The sequence below is a fragment of the Lissotriton helveticus genome, chromosome 10 (genome assembly GCF_964261635.1).
Source record: "Lissotriton helveticus chromosome 10, aLisHel1.1, whole genome shotgun sequence".
NCBI lineage: Eukaryota > Metazoa > Chordata > Amphibia > Caudata > Salamandridae > Lissotriton > Lissotriton helveticus.
In genome coordinates, this window is record NC_136071.1 from 218,991,387 (window position 1) to 219,013,793 (window position 22,407).

At 43.7% G+C, this 22,407-nt stretch overlaps 1 protein-coding gene across 1 annotated transcript in view; it reads left to right on the forward strand.

Annotated features, from left to right (window-relative positions):
* Positions 1 to 22,407, forward strand: part of LOC144786174 (voltage-dependent T-type calcium channel subunit alpha-1H-like) — a 1,055,750-nt gene that overhangs the window by 903,696 nt on the left and 129,647 nt on the right. The window contains exons 26-27 of the mRNA XM_078665169.1: positions 3,231 to 3,364; positions 19,166 to 19,236. Of these exons, the coding sequence (XP_078521295.1) occupies positions 3,231 to 3,364; positions 19,166 to 19,236 (205 nt within the window). The remainder of the gene's footprint in view (positions 1 to 3,230; positions 3,365 to 19,165; positions 19,237 to 22,407) is intronic.

Genomic DNA, 22,407 nt, shown 5'->3' on the forward strand with positions numbered 1-22,407 from the left:
TCCATTCTGGTATCTAGGAGCATCCATTTCAGCATCCCCGCTGAGTGTGACCGCAAGCTGAGTGTCGTCAGCGTATGACACCATGGTCATACCCCAGTGCTTGACGACCTCAGCCAGCTGTCTCACGTAAAGGTTGAATAACGTGGGGCTCAGCGAGGAGCCCTGAGGAACCCCAAGATCCAGAGGATAGAATTTGGACTGATGGGGCGGAACGGCCACGCAAAAAGATCGGTTGGCAAGAAAAGAACAGAACCACTGGAGAGCGGGGCCGATGACGCCAGCTTCCTCCAGGCGTTGCAGAAGGATCTGGTGGGAGATGGTGTCAAAGGCGGCGCTCAGGTCTAATAGCACCAGCGCCGCCGTTTGACCCGCGTCAAGCACGGAGCGCAGGTGTTCCACCATAAAGAGGAGGGCTGTCTCCGTGCTATGTCCAGCTCGAAATCCATTCTGCGTGCTGTCTAAGATGTTAGCCCGTGAAAGATAGTCCGAGAGGGCAGTGTTAACATGCGCCTCCGCTACTTTGGCTGGCCACGGAAGAAGTGAAATTGGGCGGTAGTTCTCAGGTTTACTGGTGTCCAGACTTGATTTCTTTAAAATGGGCGTAACTACCACCTGTTTCCACTTAGCGGGGACCAGACCGGATGCTAATGAGGTATTAATCAAAGAGCAAACCGGCGAAAGACCATGGGATGCAAGATCTCTAAACAAAGCTGGCCGTATAGGGTCAGCCGGGGACCCAGTCTTGACCTGCTGGGCCACTTTCTCCAAGCTTTCCAGTGATAAGCTAGGAAAAGAATGTAAGACGTCCTGGACTGGGAGCTTGGGGAGTCTGCCAGCATAAGGTACGACCGTAGGAAAGGATCTATAGATGGCATGGACCTTTTCCAGAAAAAAGGCCGCCAAAGTTTCACAATGAGAAGTGGAGCCAAGTGTATTTGCTAAAACCTTTTTAGCCATTAGATCTTTCAGGGCCTTAAAAATGGTTTTAGAAGGATTGGTACTAGTGCGAAATTGAAGGGCGTAAAATGCCGCCCGAGTTCTGCAGACAGCACGATGGTAGAGCTTTACAGCGGCCAGATACAGAAATTTTTTATTGCTGTCATACGTTTTTCGCCAGACCCGCTCTGCGCGCCTACAGGTGCTTTTGAGCGCCCGCAGCGATTCATCGTACCAGGGGCTAGGGTCCCTTGCCCCACATTTACACAGAGCTATCGGAATGAGGGAGTCTAGGGCCCTCGTAACCCACTCACAGAAGCGGTCATAACCCACCTCCTCGGTTTCAAATGGACCCAACGGGTCAGTAGACAAAAGATGGTAAAAATCGTCAAGTTTAAGTTTATTCCAGCGCCGTCTGGGAATAGTACGTACCGTGGGTTTAAGAAGGGGCTCGTACATTGGACACTGGATACGCACCAAGTAATGGTCCGTCCAGGCCAAAGGAGATGGAATAAAGGCACTGGCCTCAACCAAGTTTGTAAAAAAGGGGTCTAGAATATGACCACCTACATGGGTGGAATGTGAGACCAACTGAACCAGCTGGAGAGCCTCAAGGTCGGCCACAGAGCTATTTACCACGGGTATGGTCAATTTATCGTAATGAAGATTTAGATCCCCAAGAATGGAGAAGTTGGCGCAGCCTACAGCCAGCGTGCTAATAGCGTCCGGGAGGGCCTCCCTGAAAGCCACATCGCTACCAGGGGGACGATAAATCAGTAAGCCCGAGAGAGCAAAATGGGGCGTGATAGAGATCTTAAACAACGCACTTTCACAGCCAGTGATTTTTTGCCCTCGCCAATCGCACGGATAACAGGATTTGACCGCAAGCGCATGCAACCATGAAACTCAAAATACACTTACAATCATGGCGAAATAAGTTCTTCATTCATTGATGTGTTTCATTGTTTTAAAAAAAACTTTGAGGCATATTTATTTAAGCGGGACTTTTTTTGGAGGAGTGGCCTGCCTGTACCAAATGATCAGTACTATAAAACCAGTGTCAACAAATAGTGCTATGCAGACCTCAAATGTAATCTTAGGAGGTAATTTACTAAAGATTTGCACAAGCACTGGTGTGGCACAAATTGATGCAAAATATTGATTCGATTCACATACCACTGTAAAAGCCTATGAGTGCATCACAGAACTGGCACACGCTCAGTAAAGTGCCCTTCTAATTTTCCATTTGGAACCTGTGTTCAACAATATAAAACATGTGATGTGTGTATTTATTCATTGTGTTGTCACAGAACCATCATGGTAATTTCCAGCTTTTATATTTTTGTTTTAACTTTAATCTTCCTTAGTAAATTCAGAATGCTACAAACTAAAGAATAGTACTTTGAAAGCCAAAAAACCCAGTTATTAAGGACAGTAACAATCAAGTAAGGCATCATGTTAAATAGTCCCATAGATAAAGGTGCTAAAACCACCACAGAAGGAAAATTGAAGGTGAAGGAAAAGTGAAAATAAGAAGAGATTCGGAGAACAAATATTAAAGGGGCTAACTAGATTGGGTGGGTAAGTTAGCTATAGGAAGCAATAAAACCAATACTGAAGCACTTATATTAAAAAACTAAAAGTATGTAGAAACCAAGAGATGCACAAAATTGTCAACCATAAAAGGGAACACTGGTACAAAAGGTAATTTCACAGAAACAGAAATGTGTCGAGGTTCAAATACAATTACAGTAGCAATCCACAAATGTGCTCCAAAGGTTGCAGTAGATAATCTTTTATTATGGCTTGAATCTTCTCTGGGGGTGTTGCACTGTAATTGTAATAAACAAGGAAGCTATTCACAAAATCATTTTAGAGTATGTAAAGTAATACTTCTGTAGTACTCATGCCTTTGTGAATTGGCCCAAAGAGTACAAACTGGGAATATTCAGGTACTATTCATTGACTGTTAGTACTATTAGAAAGGAATGTGCACTTTTTGCACTTTTACTAATAAGGAGTAAGATGGTTTAGGGTTGATTTGCAAAGACAATTAAGAGCACATAGAAGAGTACCTCTGCAGTATTCCTTCCCATACTTATGAATGCTTTTTTGAATCGGCCCCCGGATGTGTTATCCATAAATGGACGTATTTTGTAATGGGGGACTTTTCTCTACATGGGATGGCTCAATCAATAAATCTCAGACATCGTGCTATTATGTGTTTGTTTGTCAATTTCATGATTGGCATCCCTTTCCATGAGTGTCTTGTCCTTGTTTACATTTGACTATAGATGGAACCAACTAGATCTGGCCATAGTGCTACTATCCATCATGGGAATCACACTGGAGGAAATCGAAATCAATGCCTCACTCCCCATTAACCCGACTATTATCCGCATCATGAGAGTTCTGAGGATTGCTCGAGGTAAGATATTTTGACTTTAGATGGCGGCACCTGTTTGCGATCTTCCGACGATAGTCATTGAGTACTCAATTGCCTGCTTTGAGGTCTCTGTATATTATTTAAAGCCAAAAAAGTAAATCCGTAGAGATTAAATCTAACCTTAAAATATGTTATGTTGATCCAAGTCTACTTAGACGGTGGTCTGAAGTGAACTGATGACAAAGATGTCTGCACTGTAAACAGATATCACATTTATGCCAGTTGTGCTCTTAGTTACTGAAGAGCTGTTCTTATTTTATGACCAGTGACACTCAGCATTCACTTACTCTGTCGCGACACCATCACAGAGACGCCATTTGCTAACGCTTGTATCATAATCAGTCAATTGACAATGCAAACTTCCAGTATAAACAAAATCTCTAAACATCCAATTGTTTTTTTTCCCAATTTATTTGAGCTTCTCTTTTACCTTTACCTGATCCTCAGTATATTTATTGCTGGTTAATGTTGTAAGAGGAGCTTTAGAGTAAATGATACGTACATTTGACAATCAAGTTGTGTTTGAAATATTCTTTATTGTGCTTTCCTTGAAGATGAGCGTGTATTTATCCTTTTGTTGAAATCATCTGTTGTAAGCACACTTTTCGCACAAGACTACCACTGATTGGATACAAGGGTTTCCTGAGCATTTCATCATCGTGATGATATGAATCATTTTCTCTTTAACAAATCAAAATACAAGGGTCTAAATCTGAACTGAAATACATTCCTAGATGTATTTCTTCCAGCTTGCACTTTCAGCAAGATGCTTTACAACTTGTACTTTTCACACATGATAATCTATGCGTTATCTGACATTGAGAGGACATTGATGACATGTAGATTTTGGGGTACTTGATCTGGTTCAAAATATGTAAGGACCTGCTTTCAATGTAGAATGTCCGTGCTCAAGGTTACATTGTTCAATTTCATGTTCAGATATCCTGATCAATAAACCTAATCTCGTTGGCTACAACTACAGTGTTTGATCTTATTCAATGGTGCAATAACTGTTTGTCAAAGTTGAAGGCCCTTGCTCAAGGTCAAGTTGTTCAATTACATGTTCTGATATCCTGATCAATAAACCCAACCTTTACCTATGTTAACGCGGGATTACTGGTTACTAGTTACCTTACCAAATCCCAAACTAAGTCGACTGAATCGTTGGTACCTGTCATTGAGTAAAAGGTAATCTAAAAATAAGTCAATCAATTTAAGAACTTACACCACTCTAAATGACCACTGACCAAAATTTAAGTTTCAAAGATTTAATATAAAGTCAAAGATAACTGAAGATACAAACTTCTCAAAATGAGATTCAGAAGATAAATTGGTATCACTATGAACATGAACTTTTTGAATAGTCTGAGTCTGAAAAACAGAATAATGAGTACAACTTCCAACAACATAAGCGTTGCCAAAATGGATACAAGTTGCAACCTCAAAGTCATTACAGAAAAGAAAATTAAGGTTAGTCTGTCCTTACACTATACTAAGTGACATCCCTACTTAACAAGGTCTTTACCCCTCTAGGTGTCAGCTGTGGTGACTTCCTAAGAAGATCACGCACTTCTCTTTGTCTCTTCTCTGATAATGGGTCTCTCCTGATCAGCCTATCTGCCTACCCATCCGCTTCCTTAGGCTCCCAAAATCATCTGCTCTGCTCTCTTCCCGGGTCGCTTTCCCTAATACCAAATCACATTTCCAATAGAAACGCCCCTTGGGACGCCCCTCACGTGGTACATCTTTGCGCGGTAAACTCCATGATGGTACTCTTCAAGACCCTCGTTATAGTTGACCTTGGTTCCCAGGCTTCTTCTCCAGTGCGCTGATACCCCCTGAAATTCCTGGAAACTCCTACAGGCCTGCGCCAAGCGCCACTGAACAAAGTCCCTTTCATTCGAGCTGATTAAGACCCTCGCACCTGCATACAGTTCGTCCTGCAGTGGGCCTCAAATTCCAGACTCCACCATATCTTTAGGTCGTAAAACACACTCAAAGCTCGGTGCTGGACACCTCTCGACTTCTTCCCTAACGAGCACATGGCAGTTCAAACGATATGACATTATCAGTTCAGGCCTACTTGATTTACATGAAGCAGGTCCCTGCACTCTTAAAACATTAACTTGATTTAAACAGCAACATTCTTAACTAGCATACGTTTCTAAAACAACACATCTATAAAACATATATTTCAAACTTAATTCGATAATACATTTGTGGAAGAACCAGGTTAACTCCATCTCACATTATTTTAGCAGCACGTTTAGATTTGCTGTGAATTGCCCTAAGGCCTACACAATATACTGGATTTTTAGAGTTCTATTCAACTCTAACATGATTCCTTTAACATGAGAACATGAGGTTTTCATATTCATTCCAACATTTCTACATTAATCTCACACAGTTATGATTATTGTTACTCTACTTAAACATTTTATACATTTCACTACTGAATATAAGACACTATGTATTTCACTTCTAAATATAAAACACTCGTGTGCAAAAGCATGTTTAAACTAACTACGTGCTTGTAAATATGGTGCACTTATACATTTTTCAGACTTGTGCTCTCTCAATCCCCCCTTTGATGACCTTCAGGGGTCATCACCATCAAGACACTATTACAAAATGTAGAACCCTTCAAAGTGAAGTCGTGGCAGTGCCACCTCTTTTCATTGTCTCTAATGCCTTTAGACTCCTGTATTGGGTGTCCTGCATCGCTGTCAACTTTTCCTCCTGTTTCCTCATAGTTCTCTGTAACCTATTTGCTCTATACCACTGATACAAACGCACCAATCCCCACAAAGTGATTACACAAATCACAATTATGATGATGGGTTTCAGTATGTACCAAACGATACCCTTTCCTAAGTTGGCAAACCAACTTCCAACTTTACCCATTCCATGACCTACTTTTTCCCACACATTTATCTTTGTCAGATCCTCAATATCGTAGTGTATGGCAGTGATGTTTCGTATGTACTTCTCTAGAGGTTTTGAATTGTCTGGAATGTAAGTGCAGCACTCCTGGACCTTCAAAGCCTTACAGACTCCTCCCTCTTTAGCTAACAGAACGTCTAAAGCAAGTCGGTTCTGAAGAACCATTGCTCTAATCGATTGCATCTCACCTTCTATCAGCATCAATGATCTAGCAGTACTGGCAGACAGCCTATCTACGACTGTAGCTAACCTCCTAATCTTAATGTCATTCAATATCAGTCCTAAGAAAGGGAATGCAGCACCGAGTACATCTCCAACTACTTCTGCTGCACCCAGCCCTCTCTTCCACCTAGTTGGTATTTCTTTCTTTGTCGTTTCTAAATTCTCAACATGATATATTTTAGGGAAGACAACAGCCAGATAGCATGATCCATACCAATTATCTGGTAGCTTCACATAGGCATTTCTTCCACATACAAAATATACATTTGGAATTGCTTGCATCCCTTTCAAAAAATCCTTAGAGTAATACTCCAGTTGAAAGGCATGTTCACAATTGACTTGACCTACATAAAAATTCTCATAATAGGAGTAACTCCTATGGATGCACAGTTTCCCCCGTTTCTCCTTATCTAAAGCAATTGGACCAATACTACCCTTTCTTTGACGTGCCCTTTCCTCCTTGGTCCAATCTGTTTCCCATTGTCCTGAGGCCTTCAGAATCTTCTGCCTCCTGTATCTAGTATCTACCTGTCCTATAAACTTTTTCTCAATTTCTGACACTTGACAAGTCAGATTGTTTCTTCGAGCATGTGAAGTATCTAACGTTTTCCATGGAATAAACCATTTGTGTAATCTGTCTTCGCTTTTGTAGTAGTCCCACTTGTTCAAATGCTTGAAATTCGGGACCTCTGGCAATGTCGAGTCGAAATTCGAGAAATAATACTCAAATCCTTCTCGTCCATAAAATATGCTCAACAACAAACTGCATGTGATTCCATATGTCAATGGAAGATGATGGTATCTGATACCCTCCTCCACAGAAGCTGGTAATTGCATACAAACGTAGCAATTCTTCACCTCCATGGCATCAACGTATTCATAAAGCAATTTAGCATAAGCATTTGACCTGTAATTTCCCTGTGACTCATCTGTGTGTAACCTCTTTATTTCTGCATCTAACAACGCTTTGTCTTTATCGTTGATGTTTCCCTTATCATTAACAATAGTGGTTCTCGGTGTTGACACTCCCTTGACCTCCTTAACTGCAGTTGCATCTCTCTCGTGTCCCACTATGTATGAGACAGTAACCACTAAAACTATCAGGGAAATCACCACTCCCAACAATGTGCCAACTATACATTTTGCCCTGCGGTTCGGGTTGCCAGCCTCCATGTTCTCAAACAGTGTAGTTCTTGACTTTCTTCCAGCATTCGCTTCTTCTTCTCTCTGTACAAAGTCTTTCTTTTACATACTGTCCCTCTTTGGAACACTTGGAAGCCGACAATTTACTCCGCAAAACATTTCAAAGTCCTGTAGAAAACAGACAACCCTAGCCCTTCTCCATCCGCTAAAAGGAAACCCCTACCAATTTTCTTCTTCCACTCGGCGCTAGGTTATCTTGCAGTAATTTTTCAAAGTCCTTTCAAAAAGTCTTTTTACAACAAAGTGTTAGTCCAAAACAATGAGCATTCCAAGAGCTTCCACTACTCGCTCAAGCATTTCTAACCGAAGGAGCGTTCCCTCCAACACTGGATATCGTGAACAGCAAACTGGAAATTTAACTGTTTCTAAAATCAATTTTCTTATTCCGCTTAGGAGAGGGGGATAGACGATGTTGAGTGTCAGCAACCTTTCAGTCTCCGCCCCCGGTAGCAGGAACAGAATTTGTACAGTGATGATTGGGTCAGTTCTGATCAGGTTCACTTCCCTGACCCTCCCGGTTCTGTGCCCCACCGACATCTGCAACGAGGTAGGTCCAATCAGGAGTAGAGTATCTTCTACTAGGCACTCGCACCCTCCTTGATCTTCTAGGGCCCTCCTCGGTTCCCTCTTGGGTATCTTCCTCGTGATCCGAGTCTTCGGATATAGGAACAAGTGTTTCTTCCTGGGCCGACCTCAAACTTAGCCTCCTGTCTCTTCCCGGCCAAGTGGCAGCCTCACACCTTGTTCTCCTATATCTCCTCCTCACACTCGGTTCTTGATCACTTTGGTACTGATCTGTGTCTGTTTCGTATTCACTGCTGCTCTCTCCTTCAGTTGCGTCTTCAGTCTCACTGCCGTCCTGCCTTCGCTCTTCTTCTGAATCCGATGCGTTCCCAATTTCTTCCGACACCCCTTCAGCTGCTTCGATCCCTTCTTGCGACTCTTCTTCCACTTCTGGGCTTTCATCTGGGATAGGAGCTGTTTCTTCTAGAGGTGCTGGAACTCTTTGAGTATGGGATGCATGGATCCAATTAGGTAGCCCCCCGCACTTCACCGCGGTGTTCGTGATCAGGATTACCTGAAAGGGCCCACGCCAGCGAACATCTAGGCAGTTCTTCCGGACGTGTTTTTTAACCAACACCCAGTCCCCTGGGTTCAGGTCATGACACAGGTTCCTCGATGCTGGAACTTCAGCCGCATGCACCTGAAGGGACACAGAATGGATGGCGTCAGACAGTCCTTTACAATAATCCAAGATCAGATCATCTGTAATATTCAACAGGGCAGCAGTTGGAACTGTGGGAAGTCTCATGGCCCTCCCCATCAGAATCTCGTGTGGAGAGAGACCTGTCCTCCTGTCAGGGGTGCTGCGCATGCTCATAAGCACTAAAGGAAGAGCATCTGGCCAACTCAAAGATGTGGATGCCACTACTTTAGCCAATCTATTCTTCAAAGTGCCGTTCACTTGTTCCACAATTCCTGAAGCTTCTGGTCGATAACTACAATGCAGCTTTTGATCGATATTCAGTGTGGAGCACAACATCTTCACTATTTCGCTGTTAAAATGTTTTCCTCTGTCCGATTCCAAAGAGGCAGGCACCCCGAAGCGCGGTATCAACTCCCTGAGCAACAATTTTGCCACTGTGAGTGTATCGCACCTACGTGTAGGGTACGCTTCAACCCATCTGGAAAATACGCATACTATCACCAACACATACCGAAGGCGATTAACTCTTGGCATTTCGATGAAATCTAGTTGCATTCTATTGAAAGGCCCCCCCGACCTCCCAATGTGACTCAGTGTGACTGGTGTTCGTTTGCCTACGTTCAGTTGTTGGCCGGTAACACATCGCTTGCATACTGATTCTGCTGCTATTCTAAATTTAGGGCAATACCAAGTTTGCCTAAACACTCTCATCATAGCATCCCTTCCTAGATGTACTGGACCATGTATTTCTCTCGCCATGGGATTAGCTAATTCTTCAGGTAACACAGCCCTCCCATCTGCTGAAACCCAAAAATCCATTTCGCTTCGCACGCAACCTGCTATTTCCCATGCCTTTTTCTCTGTTTCAGGTGCGTTCTCCTGCATCACTCTTAAATCCTCCCAAGTATCTACAGTTTCTAACATCATGCTTAATTCTGTCTTTTCTTCAGCACCATCTATTTCCACTTTTGAAAAAGAATAATCTTGTTCCGCACAATAACGTGCGACCTCATCAGCGTACCTGTTGCCTTGTGACACAAAATCTGTATTCTTAGTATGAGCTACACACTTTACTATTGCGATGTCAACTGGACCTTGTAATGCTTCTAACAACAGTCTCACAAATTCTCCATTCCGAATGGGCGAACCAGAGGAGGTCATGTAACCTCTCTGAGACCACAACTGCCCGAAATCATGAACCACACCGAAACCATATTGGCTGTCAGTGTATATGGTGACTCTCTTTCCGTTTCCTGCTATGCAGGCACGAGTTAGGGCAATGATTTCTGCTACCTGTGCGGAATGTACTCCTTCCAGGCAAGCGGCTTCCACAACTCCAGTAATGGTACAAACAGCATAAGCTGCTCTCAACCGACCAGTATCGTCTCTTAAACATGAGCCATCAACAAAATAAATTTCATCGGGGTCAGACAACGGCTCATCCACAATATCTGGTCTGGGTTTCGTGCATAGTTCAGTCACATCAAGGCAATCGTGGTCTTCACATCCTTCGCCTTCTATTACAGTAGGTAATGGCATTAAAGTAGCAGGATTTAAGACAGAGCATCTCCTGAGAGTCACGTTCTCCGCGGCAAGAATAACTTGCTCGTAGCGCGTGAGCCTACTATTGGTCAGATGCTGCGTCTTCGTCCTGGTCATTAGCAATTCAACTGAATGTGGTACATACACCACCACTGGATGTCCCATCACAATACTCTCGCTCCTTTCAATGCTGACACCCGTTGCAGCAACGGATTTGAGACATCCGGGCAACGCTGCGGCTACTGGATCTAATGTAGCCGAAAAATATGCAACTGGTCTACGGGCATTTCCGTGGGTCTGTGCCAAGACTGACAAAGCACATCCCTCTCTCTCACAGCAATAGAGTGAAAATGACTTCTCGTAATCGGGCATTCCCAGAGCCGGAGCACGACACAAATCGTCTCTCAGCTGCAAGAACGCCACCAAGCATTCTTCGTCCCATGGTACCGGATCACTCACCTCCTTGTGCGTCAGTTTCTGTAAGGGCTTTGCTTTCAGTGAAAAGTTAACTATCCACTGTCGGCAGTAACCCACCATTCCTAGGAACATTCTAACTTCTCTCTGTGTTGTAGGCGCATTCATCTTCATTATCGCCTCAATCCTCTCTGGTGACACCTTACGTTTTCCTTTCTCTAACCGGTGCCCTAAATACTGTACTTCTGTCAGACAGTACTGCAACTTGCTCGGAGATACCTTATGTCCATTTTCAGCTAAATGGTTCAGTAAGGCAATTGAGTCTATTTTACAGGCTTCCTCTGTCTCTGACGCAACAAGTAGGTCATCTATGTACTGGACCAGAACCGAATTCTGCGGCAGTACTAGATTTTCGAGATTCTTCTTCAACAACTGGTTGAAGATGGATGGACTGTCTGTGAATCCTTGTGGGATTCGACACCATGTTAAAACGCGATCTTCCATTTTAAAAGCAAAAAGATACCTGCTCTCTTCATCCAATGGGATGGAAAAGAAAGCCTGGCAAAGATCTATCACTGTGAACCATTCTGCCTGACATGGTATTTGAAACAGTATCACTGAAGGATTCGGTACCACGGGACAACATGAAACGACTATGTTGTTAATTTTTCGTAAATCCTGCACTATCCTGAATTTCCCACTAGGTTTCTGCAAACCCATAATCGGGGAGTTACAAGGACTACCCACGATTTCTTTCAGTATTCCCTGTTGTATCATTGACTCGATCACAGGTTTTATTCCTACAATCGTTTCCTGGGACAATTTGTATTGAGGCGTTCTTGGAAACTCGGCATTTGGTTTTACTAGTATTTTTACCGGTTCTACCCCTTTAATCAATCCTATTTCTTCTCCTGTGAAATCCCATACCTCTGACGCCACTGCATCTCGTAAGTCTTGAGGAAGATCTTCTACTGTCAGAGTAGGATATAGTTCTACACAGGATTTTGAATTGGCCACCTTAAAGGTAGCATCATCGTCGGTAGTCTGTACCTCCACTCCTTGCGGGGTGCAGTCTATTGTGCAGTTCAATTTGCACAACAAGTCCCTTCCTAACAGACATACCGGACTCGAGTCACAAACCACAAACTGATGTTCGTTCATATGGTTTCCTATCTTCACAGACACTGGTTCTGTCAAGGGACTAGTCAGCCTTTTGTTCGCGACTCCTACCACTTGAATTGTTTCCCCTGACATCGGCAAGTCTGGAACCACCGCCGATCTCAGAGTTGATCGGGTAGCCCCAGTATCCACCAAGAACGTAGTGGGACACCCTGCCACCTCTGCCTCAACAAATGGCCCTCTTTGATCCACCTCTAGGACTGCCCCGAGGGTACAGTCCTCTTCACTGCTCACACGTTGTCCTGTCAATGGATCAATGTAATAACACTTTTCTTCCTCGATGAATAGAGGCATTTGTTTAAAGACCTTTCCCCCTGTCGCTACCTTCGGTGGCTGTGGGAACTGGGCCCGTGGAGCCGAAGTCCCCCCTTTGACCACCTTGCTTCCTGGAACTGTCACCTTTTGAGTCGGGACTTCTTGGACCTGCTCTTCTACTTCTAGCTCTCCATTTTCAGGGTTAAAGGGACACTCGCGTCGCCAATGCCCCACCTGGTGACACTGATGGCACTTTGTCGTTTTCTTTAAAGTGGCAAAGTCTATCCTAGGTCTCTGCCCTTCTTCATTATCTTTGTTCTGACCGTTTGGTTTTCGTCCCATCCCCTGCTTCTGTTGGCCCCCCTTCCCAGCGGACTGCATTTGCACCACCATCAATTTCTCTTTTAGATTCTTGGCTTTAGAATCTATCTCGTCGCTACAGTATCTCGCATAACGTAAAATCTCATCTAGTGGTTTGTTCTGCCAACAGATTAAGTGTTGCTGTATCATCAAACAAATATCAGGTCTCAACCCCAAGACAAACTTTGACACAAACTGCCCTATATCTTTGGGATCCATTACATCTAGTCCACTGTATTGCTTGAATGTTTTCAATAATCTTTCATAAAACTCGTGAACTGTCTCCTTGGGTTCCTGCCTCGTTCGGTCTATTTTCACCCAATCTATATCCTGTGGTGGTACCTTATCTTTCAACCAAGCTATTACCCTTTCATACTTTCGCATGACAATCTCGGACGGTCCATTAGTCCGAGCATCCCTCACTGGTTCAGTATTTGGCCATTCAACACTAGTCTTGCACGGGGTCCACAAATCAGATGGGACCACGATGTCAAACAACGTGTTCAAATCGATCCACAATACTTTCGAGATCTTGACAAACCTTTCTACCTGCTTATACCACTCTACTGGATTGTCCCTTAATTTCGGAAATGAGTTGGTAAATGCAGCTAAGTCTCCTCTACTCCAGGGCACATGTACATAATTTCCGTTTGATATTTCTCACAAAGGGAATGCCTCCATGTGCATTACCCTTCCCTCGGGGGTCATCACATTTGCACTTCGTCTAACTGTGCCCTTTTTCGACCACCTTTCCTCCCATTTGTCCAATTCTCTCCACACTCTTATCCCTGATACCAGCTCTCTTATGTGTGTTTTTAATCCAGTAGTTCTCTTCTCATCTAGATCCTGGTCTGCGTACTGTAATCCGTGGTTACTCTGCAATGCCCTTGTCCTAGATAAATCCACGGCATACCTGTCTGCCAAATCAGTCAGTTTCTCATGAAACGCTCTAGCTTTCCTAGTAATATCCTTTGCCATGAACAATAACTCATCCTGTTCATACAATTCTATCCTTTCCAAAGGCAATGTTCCATCTATTATCTCATCAACATCTGATTTTAAACTAGTAACATCGAGCCTCTTTGCCTTAATTTCAGCTTTCAAGACACTCAATTTAGCTCCTCCATCCACATCTCTCCCATCCCAGCTCCGAGATCTACGTTTAGGTACTGGTGAGTTATAGGGAGTCCTCCCCTGTTCCCATCTCTCTAGGTCCCATGCCTTTCCATCTTCTCGGGGTGGGTGGTGAAACACTCCTTCACGCCTCATAGCCCCTCTCTCCCCATCCTGGCTAGTTTCACGGGATGCAGGGTAAGATGTTCCATTACTCCCTCTTTCTTCCCTACTTCCCTGTGATTCCTGATTATTCGAGGCGTGGCGGGACCTATCGCTGTTCTCCTTTCTCCAATGTTGAACATCTTCTCCGAGTACATGATGAAGGCACCTAAATCTATTCTGAAAAGCTCGTACCATTTCATCTCCTCCTTTCTCCCAGAGACGGGACATCTCCTCACACTCTACACTCCTACTATTTTGCTCCTGCTGATCCCTCTCCTCCGTAGGACGTGTAACTCCTCTATTCTCCTGACTTTGGCCCTCCCGCCCCTGACTACTTTCGCTGGCCCCACAATGAGATACAGTCCCGTTACCTCTACTTTCCCATTCTGGTTCTGTTCTTGACCTATTACTCGGGGTTACTGCGGACCCATCCCATTCCCTCAAATCAGCTCTTAATTCTGTATAGGACTTTGGCCGCGGTCCCCGTAGGTCCATCGGTCCTCTCAGACCTCCCTGTCCTGTGTTGGGACCCACAGATGTATCTAATGGGGTATTCCACGTTACCGAACCTGGCAATTGCTTCCATGCATTTGTCACGTTATTCCTCCTTTCCATCTCGATCCTTTCTCTATCCAATTGCCTCTGTTCTTCCTCTCTATCTCTCTCAGGGTTATAGATCGATACTATAGGACCTATGGTAACAGGCACTTGAAGAGCATCTGGCAATCCAAAGGACTTAACCCTTTCGGTGGCTGGCGTTTTCTGCACCACAAACCTTCCCACTACACTCTGTACTGTGCTGGGTTGAGGTGTCTCCCCACCTTTGGTAGGTGTCCATTCCGATATAGGGAGTGGTGTATACCCCTCAATGGCATTCCCATCTTCCCTTGCGAGCCCTCTATCTTCTATCACCCCCACTCTCGGAGGTGGTCTATCCATTAACAATCTGTTTATCAGATTGTCTTCCGACTCGCTTTCCTCGTCTTCTTCCATGAGGTTTCCTCCTCCTCCTGCCACCTCCCTCATCGGATACATTTTTTCCACCTCAATAACCTGTACCCTCCACCGCTTTGCTTCCTCATCCCATTTAGAATCTCGCACTGCTCTTACCGATCGCGTCAGTCTTTGTTGACGCCTGTTCAAATTTCTGTCGTGTGCAGCCCTAATCCATGCAATAAGGGCCTCAAACTGTGTTGGTCTGGGCGAGGGTTTCAATGAGGACATGGTTGCTTTTAGCCGATGTAACACCTCTAACTTAAACGTCCCGTACCTCGGGAACTGCATTTCCTCATTCCCTTCCGTAAGCTTATTCCAAGCCCCAATCCATAATATGGTATGCAGCCCAACATTCGTTGCCATATAATGAGCTGGCGTACCCTCCGGCGGAGCCTACTCCCCATAATAATGTTCACTTCGTTTACGTTTAAAAATCCCTTTCAAACACTTAAAACACTTCATGATTTCTCTTTTCTCCGCGTTTATTTACTTCCTGATGACAATCCACCAATCTCAGCCCCGTTCTCACTAACTGGCCTATCCGTACGCGACTTTCCTCCGACGTCACTTTAGCCGCCCAACCAGAGCGCGGCTCTAGCTAACGTCACACCAACCGCTCAATCACAGCGCGGCTCTAGCCGACGTCACCCGTCCCCCTTCGCAGCAGTTGCCCTCCTTTTTCAGCTCGTCTCCTCGGTCATGCACGCGTCCCATTCATACTCTGAAAAATGATTACTTCCGTCCAAGCGATCACCTTTCTTGACTGTACGCCCACAGTCTTTCTGTAGTTGTCACCTTAACTTTGGCGCAATGTCTTTCCGTTTACTTCCAGACAATCGCCTTCTCCGATAGGTTACTTACACACACAGTAACTTTCGACCAGCGTCCGTTACTCATACACTCACTCTTACACTCCCCCTATCTGGTATCCACGGCGGTCAATGGTACCTCGTGACCTCCGTACTATGGTCGACAACTACCCTGGATGTTCGATACACCCAAAACCACTTAAGCTCTGGCCTGAACTTAAGATTTCACCAGTTCACCCGTTTACCAGGTAACCAGCTTACCAGGTTGCGCGCGCTCACAACCTTCTCTCATTCACACTACAGGCATTCAACTCCGCAAGACATTACAATACAAATACAACACAAAACACCGCAATCTGTTCACGCATGACCCTTTTTATACTCACTCTCCTCCGATACTGCTGCTTTTCTCTCACCGTCTGCACCTTTTCGGCACACGATTCTTCCGCTGCTCGTTTCTCGACGTCTCGGGGCCTTGGGGTAAACTAACCTCTCTAGATTACCTTCCTCGAGAAGATAACCATCCTCACTCTGCTACCAACTGTTAACGCGGGATTACTGGTTACTAGTTACCTTACCAAATCCCAAACTAAGTCGACTGAATCGTTGGTACCTGTCATTGAGTAAAAGGTAATCTAAAAATAAGTCAATCAATTTAAGAACTTACACCACTCTAAATGACCACTGACCAAAATTTAAGTTTCAAAGATTTAATATAAAGTCAAAGATAACTGAAGATACAAACTTCTCAAAATGAGATTCAGAAGATAAATTGGTATCACTATGAACATGAACTTTTTGAATAGTCTGAGTCTGAAAAACAGAATAATGAGTACAACTTCCAACAACATAAGCGTTGCCAAAATGGATACAAGTTGCAACCTCAAAGTCATTACAGAAAAGAAAATTAAGGTTAGTCTGTCCTTACACTATACTAAGTGACATCCCTACTTAACAAGGTCTTTACCCCTCTAGGTGTCAGCTGTGGTGACTTCCTAAGAAGATCACGCACTTCTCTTTGTCTCTTCTCTGATAATGGGTCTCTCCTGATCAGCCTATCTGCCTACCCATCCGCTTCCTTAGGCTCCCAAAATCATCTGCTCTGCTCTCTTCCCGGGTCGCTTTCCCTAATACCAAATCACATTTCCAATAGAAACGCCCCTTGGGACGCCCCTCACGTGGTACATCTTTGCGCGGTAAACTCCATGATGGTACTCTTCAAGACCCTCGTTATAGTTGACCTTGGTTCCCAGGCTTCTTCTCCAGTGCGCTGATACCCCCTGAAATTCCTGGAAACTCCTACAGGCCTGCGCCAAGCGCCACTGAACAAAGTCCCTTTCATTCGAGCTGATTAAGACCCTCGCACCTGCATACAGTTCGTCCTGCAGTGGGCCTCAAATTCCAGACTCCACCATATCTTTAGGTCGTAAAACACACTCAAAGCTCGGTGCTGGACACCTCTCGACTTCTTCCCTAACGAGCACATGGCAGTTCAAACGATATGACATTATCAGTTCAGGCCTACTTGATTTACATGAAGCAGGTCCCTGCACTCTTAAAACATTAACTTGATTTAAACAGCAACATTCTTAACTAGCATACGTTTCTAAAACAACACATCTATAAAACATATATTTCAAACTTAATTCGATAATACATTTGTGGAAGAACCAGGTTAACTCCATCTCACATTATTTTAGCAGCACGTTTAGATTTGCTGTGAATTGCCCTAAGGCCTACACAATATACTGGATTTTTAGAGTTCTATTCAACTCTAACATGATTCCTTTAACATGAGAACATGAGGTTTTCATATTCATTCCAACATTTCTACATTAATCTCACACAGTTATGATTATTGTTACTCTACTTAAACATTTTATACATTTCACTACTGAATATAAGACACTCTATGTATTTCACTTCTAAATATAAAACACTCGTGTGCAAAAGCATGTTTAAACTAACTACGTGCTTGTAAATATGGTGCACTTATACATTTTTCAGACTTGTGCTCTCTCACCTACAACTGCAGTAAAAGATGCCAACTCAGTGCTATAAACATTTTATTTTATTTCATTTTCAATTGCTAGAAAGCATTTTACTTTTGGGCACTATTTTGATGATATATGAAGTTGTGAGCATCTATTAGATGTTTGCTAGCCTAAGTAAAAACAATTTGGTGAATTTAAACAGTGCCCAGTGGTTGGTTTACTAAAATAAAATGCTATCTTCACTGAGACACAACGAAGCAACCCACCTATATGTCAAAAATCACAAGTAATTAGAGATAAGAACAGTCAGTGATATTGAATTGTCTACCAGAAGCTAAATTTAAATCTTTTGTCCGAGTGCCTGGCATAGTATAAAATATAGCAAACACAAGGAGATGATGGACGGAGCGCTGAAACTTTTCAGACACTCACCCCAGTCACAGATCTGGGTTGAATCCATAATCATTCTTTAGTTCACTTCGCCCCCTCCTTGTGTTTGCATAGTATAAAATATACCACTTCTGCATCTATATTTATACTTTACATCGTCTGTTCTTACTTTGTGGAGTTAGGATTCCAGTTCTATTTGATCAGTCTGGGGTGTGGGCTTTTTGTAGACATTCCCCCAGGTCAGGTTATTTTGGAATATAAGGGATGGCTAAGGTGTGTCTTCAAAAGTCAATAGGCAAGCCACATGTCACAGATCTGGGTTGAATCCATAATCATTCTTTAGTTCACTTCGCCCCCTCCTTGTGTTTGCATAGTATAAAATATACCACTTATGCATCTTTATTTATACTTTACATCGCCTGTTCTTACTTTGTGGAGTTAGGATTCCAGTTCTATTTGATCAGTCTGGGGTTTGGGCTTTTTGTAGACATTCCCCCAGGTCAGGTTATTTTGGAATATAAGGGATGGCTAAGGTGTGCCTTCAAAAGTCAATAGGCAGGCCACATGTTTTTATTGAAGAATCTTATTTAGACTGCCAAGTATTTTGTAGGAATTTCAAAACGGAGATGTCTGTTTGGTTTTTAATAAAAAGGTTCTATAATAACTATATTTGATGAAAATACACCCGTGACAATGACTAGAATGAAAGAGATCTTATTTGAATGCCTAGTAAAAGAATCAGCCTCTCTGTTTTTACAAAAACAACTTATTGTTAATCTTTTATTAGGACACGATTGTCCTACCTACCCATGGGCTAGTAAGTCACTCTTAACTATGACTCATACTCAAGTACCCTCATGAAAGTTTATGAATTTGGACTTGTTATTCGGTATATCTCAGACATTAGAAGGTAGCAATCAGATATTTTGTATTACAAATCAAGAAGGTAATATTTTAAAAACAATGGCTTAACTCTGGTTTTCAATTCCAGTTCTCAAACTCTTGAAAATGGCAACGGGCATGCGTGCTTTGCTGGACACAGTGGTACAGGCTTTGCCCCAGGTAAGAGCAGGACTTTCGATTCTTCACTACTGTTGTTCCAAGTTTCAATTGCCAGAAGTTAACAGGGAGGTTGTAATGTTTCAAGTGGCCTTGCATTTTCACTGTATGTTGGCACATCTTATCTCTGTAAACCTGCTCACTCCTTAAAACATGGTAGCAATGGCTTGTACCCAATTGGACTCTGACCCCAAGTGGTGCCACTTGGATCCTGGACCCATGGTGAGGCCTCAGTTTTTGGGCTCTTTTGCGACAGCAATAGGGCCGTTGGTTATAAAACCTTGTCACTCAAAAAGCACACCAACGTTAGGGCCTGTCAGCTGAACCCTTCGTGCTACAGCATCAACCACTCAGAGAGAGCAACATCTCTTAGTACTGGCCCAACTGTTCAAAACAACAACAAGATCTTCATGCTACAGGGACACCCGTCCTCAACACCAAGCCTGCTCTTTGCACTACATTGATGAGCGTCCGCAACACTTCCCTGCTTCTCGCAGGCCCCTCCACTGTGAAAAAGGACTCTGTGCTGGACTGACAAGGGTAACTTTTCAGCAGGACTAACCTGGTCCCTGTACCCGACCATCACCGTCAGCCTGAACTTGTGACTTTTTCCCGGTCTTGCAAAACTAGATAGCAGTGAGTGGTGCTTTTTTACTTTTTGGTCCTATTTTCACTGACATCTACTGATTGGACTTTTGTTGTTTTGGTCTTGTTTTATTTAATAACATTTACTCTATCCATCTAATTTGATGTGGGATGCTCTTTGAGTAGTGGTTTCATTTTATTACTGTTTGAAGTATTGCACAAGTACGTTACATATTGCCTGTAAGTTAAGCCTGAGTGCTCTGTGCCAAGCTACTAGAGGGTGAGCACAGGTTAATTAGGGGTTTGCTTGTGATTTCACCCTGACAAGGTTTGTGGTTGCTGCTTGAGTAGGGTTTTCACCCCCCTCAACCAGTAACCCAATTTCTTACAATACTGAATTGCACTTTGGTGCATGTGTTTCAGTCTTGGGCCCTTATGTCAGGCACCCCATGCCAGTCGAATTCTAACCAAACCACCATTTTTATGGTTTATGGGAGGTGATGAATGCCTGAATGTTCCAAACATGGTGGTTAGGAGTAGATTGAGATTCTAAAAGAAGACGTTGTTTGAGGTAGTCGCAGCCATTATCAGGAAAACCCAACCCTGTTGTCATGCAAGTTTATGGTGTACTAGCAGCCCGTCCCGACGTTGTCCGGGTATGATTTGCTGCCGGCCAGTAGTATATTGTTTTGTAGGATTTCGTTTTGATAGCATTTCTTATCTGTGACAGGCCTGTGAAACGCTCTGATTCACAGTGCACTGCTGATGCACTTAAGAGTGCGCGTTCAGTAGTGTGTGAACTCGAGTTTCCCTACTTTATTTTTCCTTGCAATATTATATAGCGCGAACTCGACAACATGGCATGAGCACAATTTACATTACAGAAGAACACATTCATTTGTGGTAGGCATGAAGAGACAAAGCGATTTGCCTGGAATCACAGGATGTTGAGCTGATGCCGAGATTTGAACGTAGCTCCCCAGCTCTAAAGTTCGCAATTCTAGAACTTGTGGCGGGAGGTGTGTCTAAAAGTGTATGTCGGTGCTGGCCATCAATGAGAGAGACCTGTGCATTTTTCAAATGGGTGGTGAAAAAATATGAGTATGTTGCTGGATATGTGGGCCGCCGTGCCACCAATGTACTTACCGCGGGAGGGTAAACACCCATTATTCCGCAACTTTTTTTCCGCATACCATCACCCGCATACTTTCATTATGAAAGTACCATGACTCGGCAATGCCATTATAACGCATGACATTACATTTTATATGCTTTTACCACGCATACATTTACAACGAAATTCGTTGTAAATGCATGAATGGTAAAAGCATGTTTTTCTTTTATGTTTGGATAAGGTAAGTATGGGTATAGGGGTATATGTTTTGGGGTACTGTGGTATATGTTTTGGGGTATTTGTGTATTTTAAGGGTTCAGATATAGTTTTGGGTTATGGGGTACAGGGGTAGTTTTAGGGTTTAGGGATAGGTATGGGTTTTGGGGTACAGGGGTATTTTTAGGGTTCAGGGCTAGGTTTGGGTTTTGGGGTATAGGGGTATTTTTAGGGTTCAGGGGTAGGTTTGGGTTTTGGGGCACAGGGGTATTTTAAGGGTTCAGGGCTAGGTTTGGGTTTTGGGGTACAGGGGTATTTTTAGGGTATAGGGCTAGGTTTGGGTTTTGGGGTGCAGGGGTAATTTAGGGTTCAGGGCTAGGTTTGGGTTTTGGGGTACAGGGGTATTTTTAGGGTTTAGGGCTAGGTTTGGGTTTTGGGGTACAGGGGTATTTTAGGGTTCAGGGGTAGGTTTGGGTTTTGGGTTACAGGGTTATTTTTAGGATTCAGGGCTAGGTTTGGGTTTTGGGGTACAGGGGTATTTTTAGGGTTCAGGGGTAGGTTTGGGTTTTGGGGTACAGGGTTATTTTAAGGGTTCAAGGCTAGGTTTGGGTTTTGGGGTACAGGGGTATTTTAGTGTTCAGGGGTGGTTTTGGGGTACAGTGGTATTTTTAGGGTTCAGGGCTATGTTTGGGTTTTGGGGTACAGGGGTACGTTTAGGGTTCAGGGGTAGGTTTGTGTTTTAAGGTACAGGGGTATTTATAAGGTTCAGGGCTAGGTTTGGGTTTTGGGTTACAGGGGTATTTTAGGGTTTAGGGATAGGTTTGGGTTTTGGGGTACATGGTATATTTATAGGGTTAAGATGGGTTAGTGTTTAAGGGTGTTGGGGTATTTTAAGGAGTAAGGTTGGGTTATGATTATGGGGTGCAGGGGTATTTAAAGGGAGCAGGGTGGGATTAGCACACAATATGAGACATGGCATGAATGGCGGAATGTACCACACGCCCCCAGCGTTTGTCACGCCCCCAGCACACGCCCACAGCACAACGCAGACACGCCCACAAGGGACTACTTTGCTGGCACGGTTCTTTTACCTTTTAAATGTATATGGTGGGCGTCTGCATAGCCTATGTCCTTCTGCTGCAACTGCCCTTTCCAACGCTGTATTGGGTGTTGTGATTGGTGCTGTGGTTCCTGAGATTACCTGCCTCAAAGGTTTGGGCTCTCTCTTTATTATATTAGTATAGATATAGATAGATATA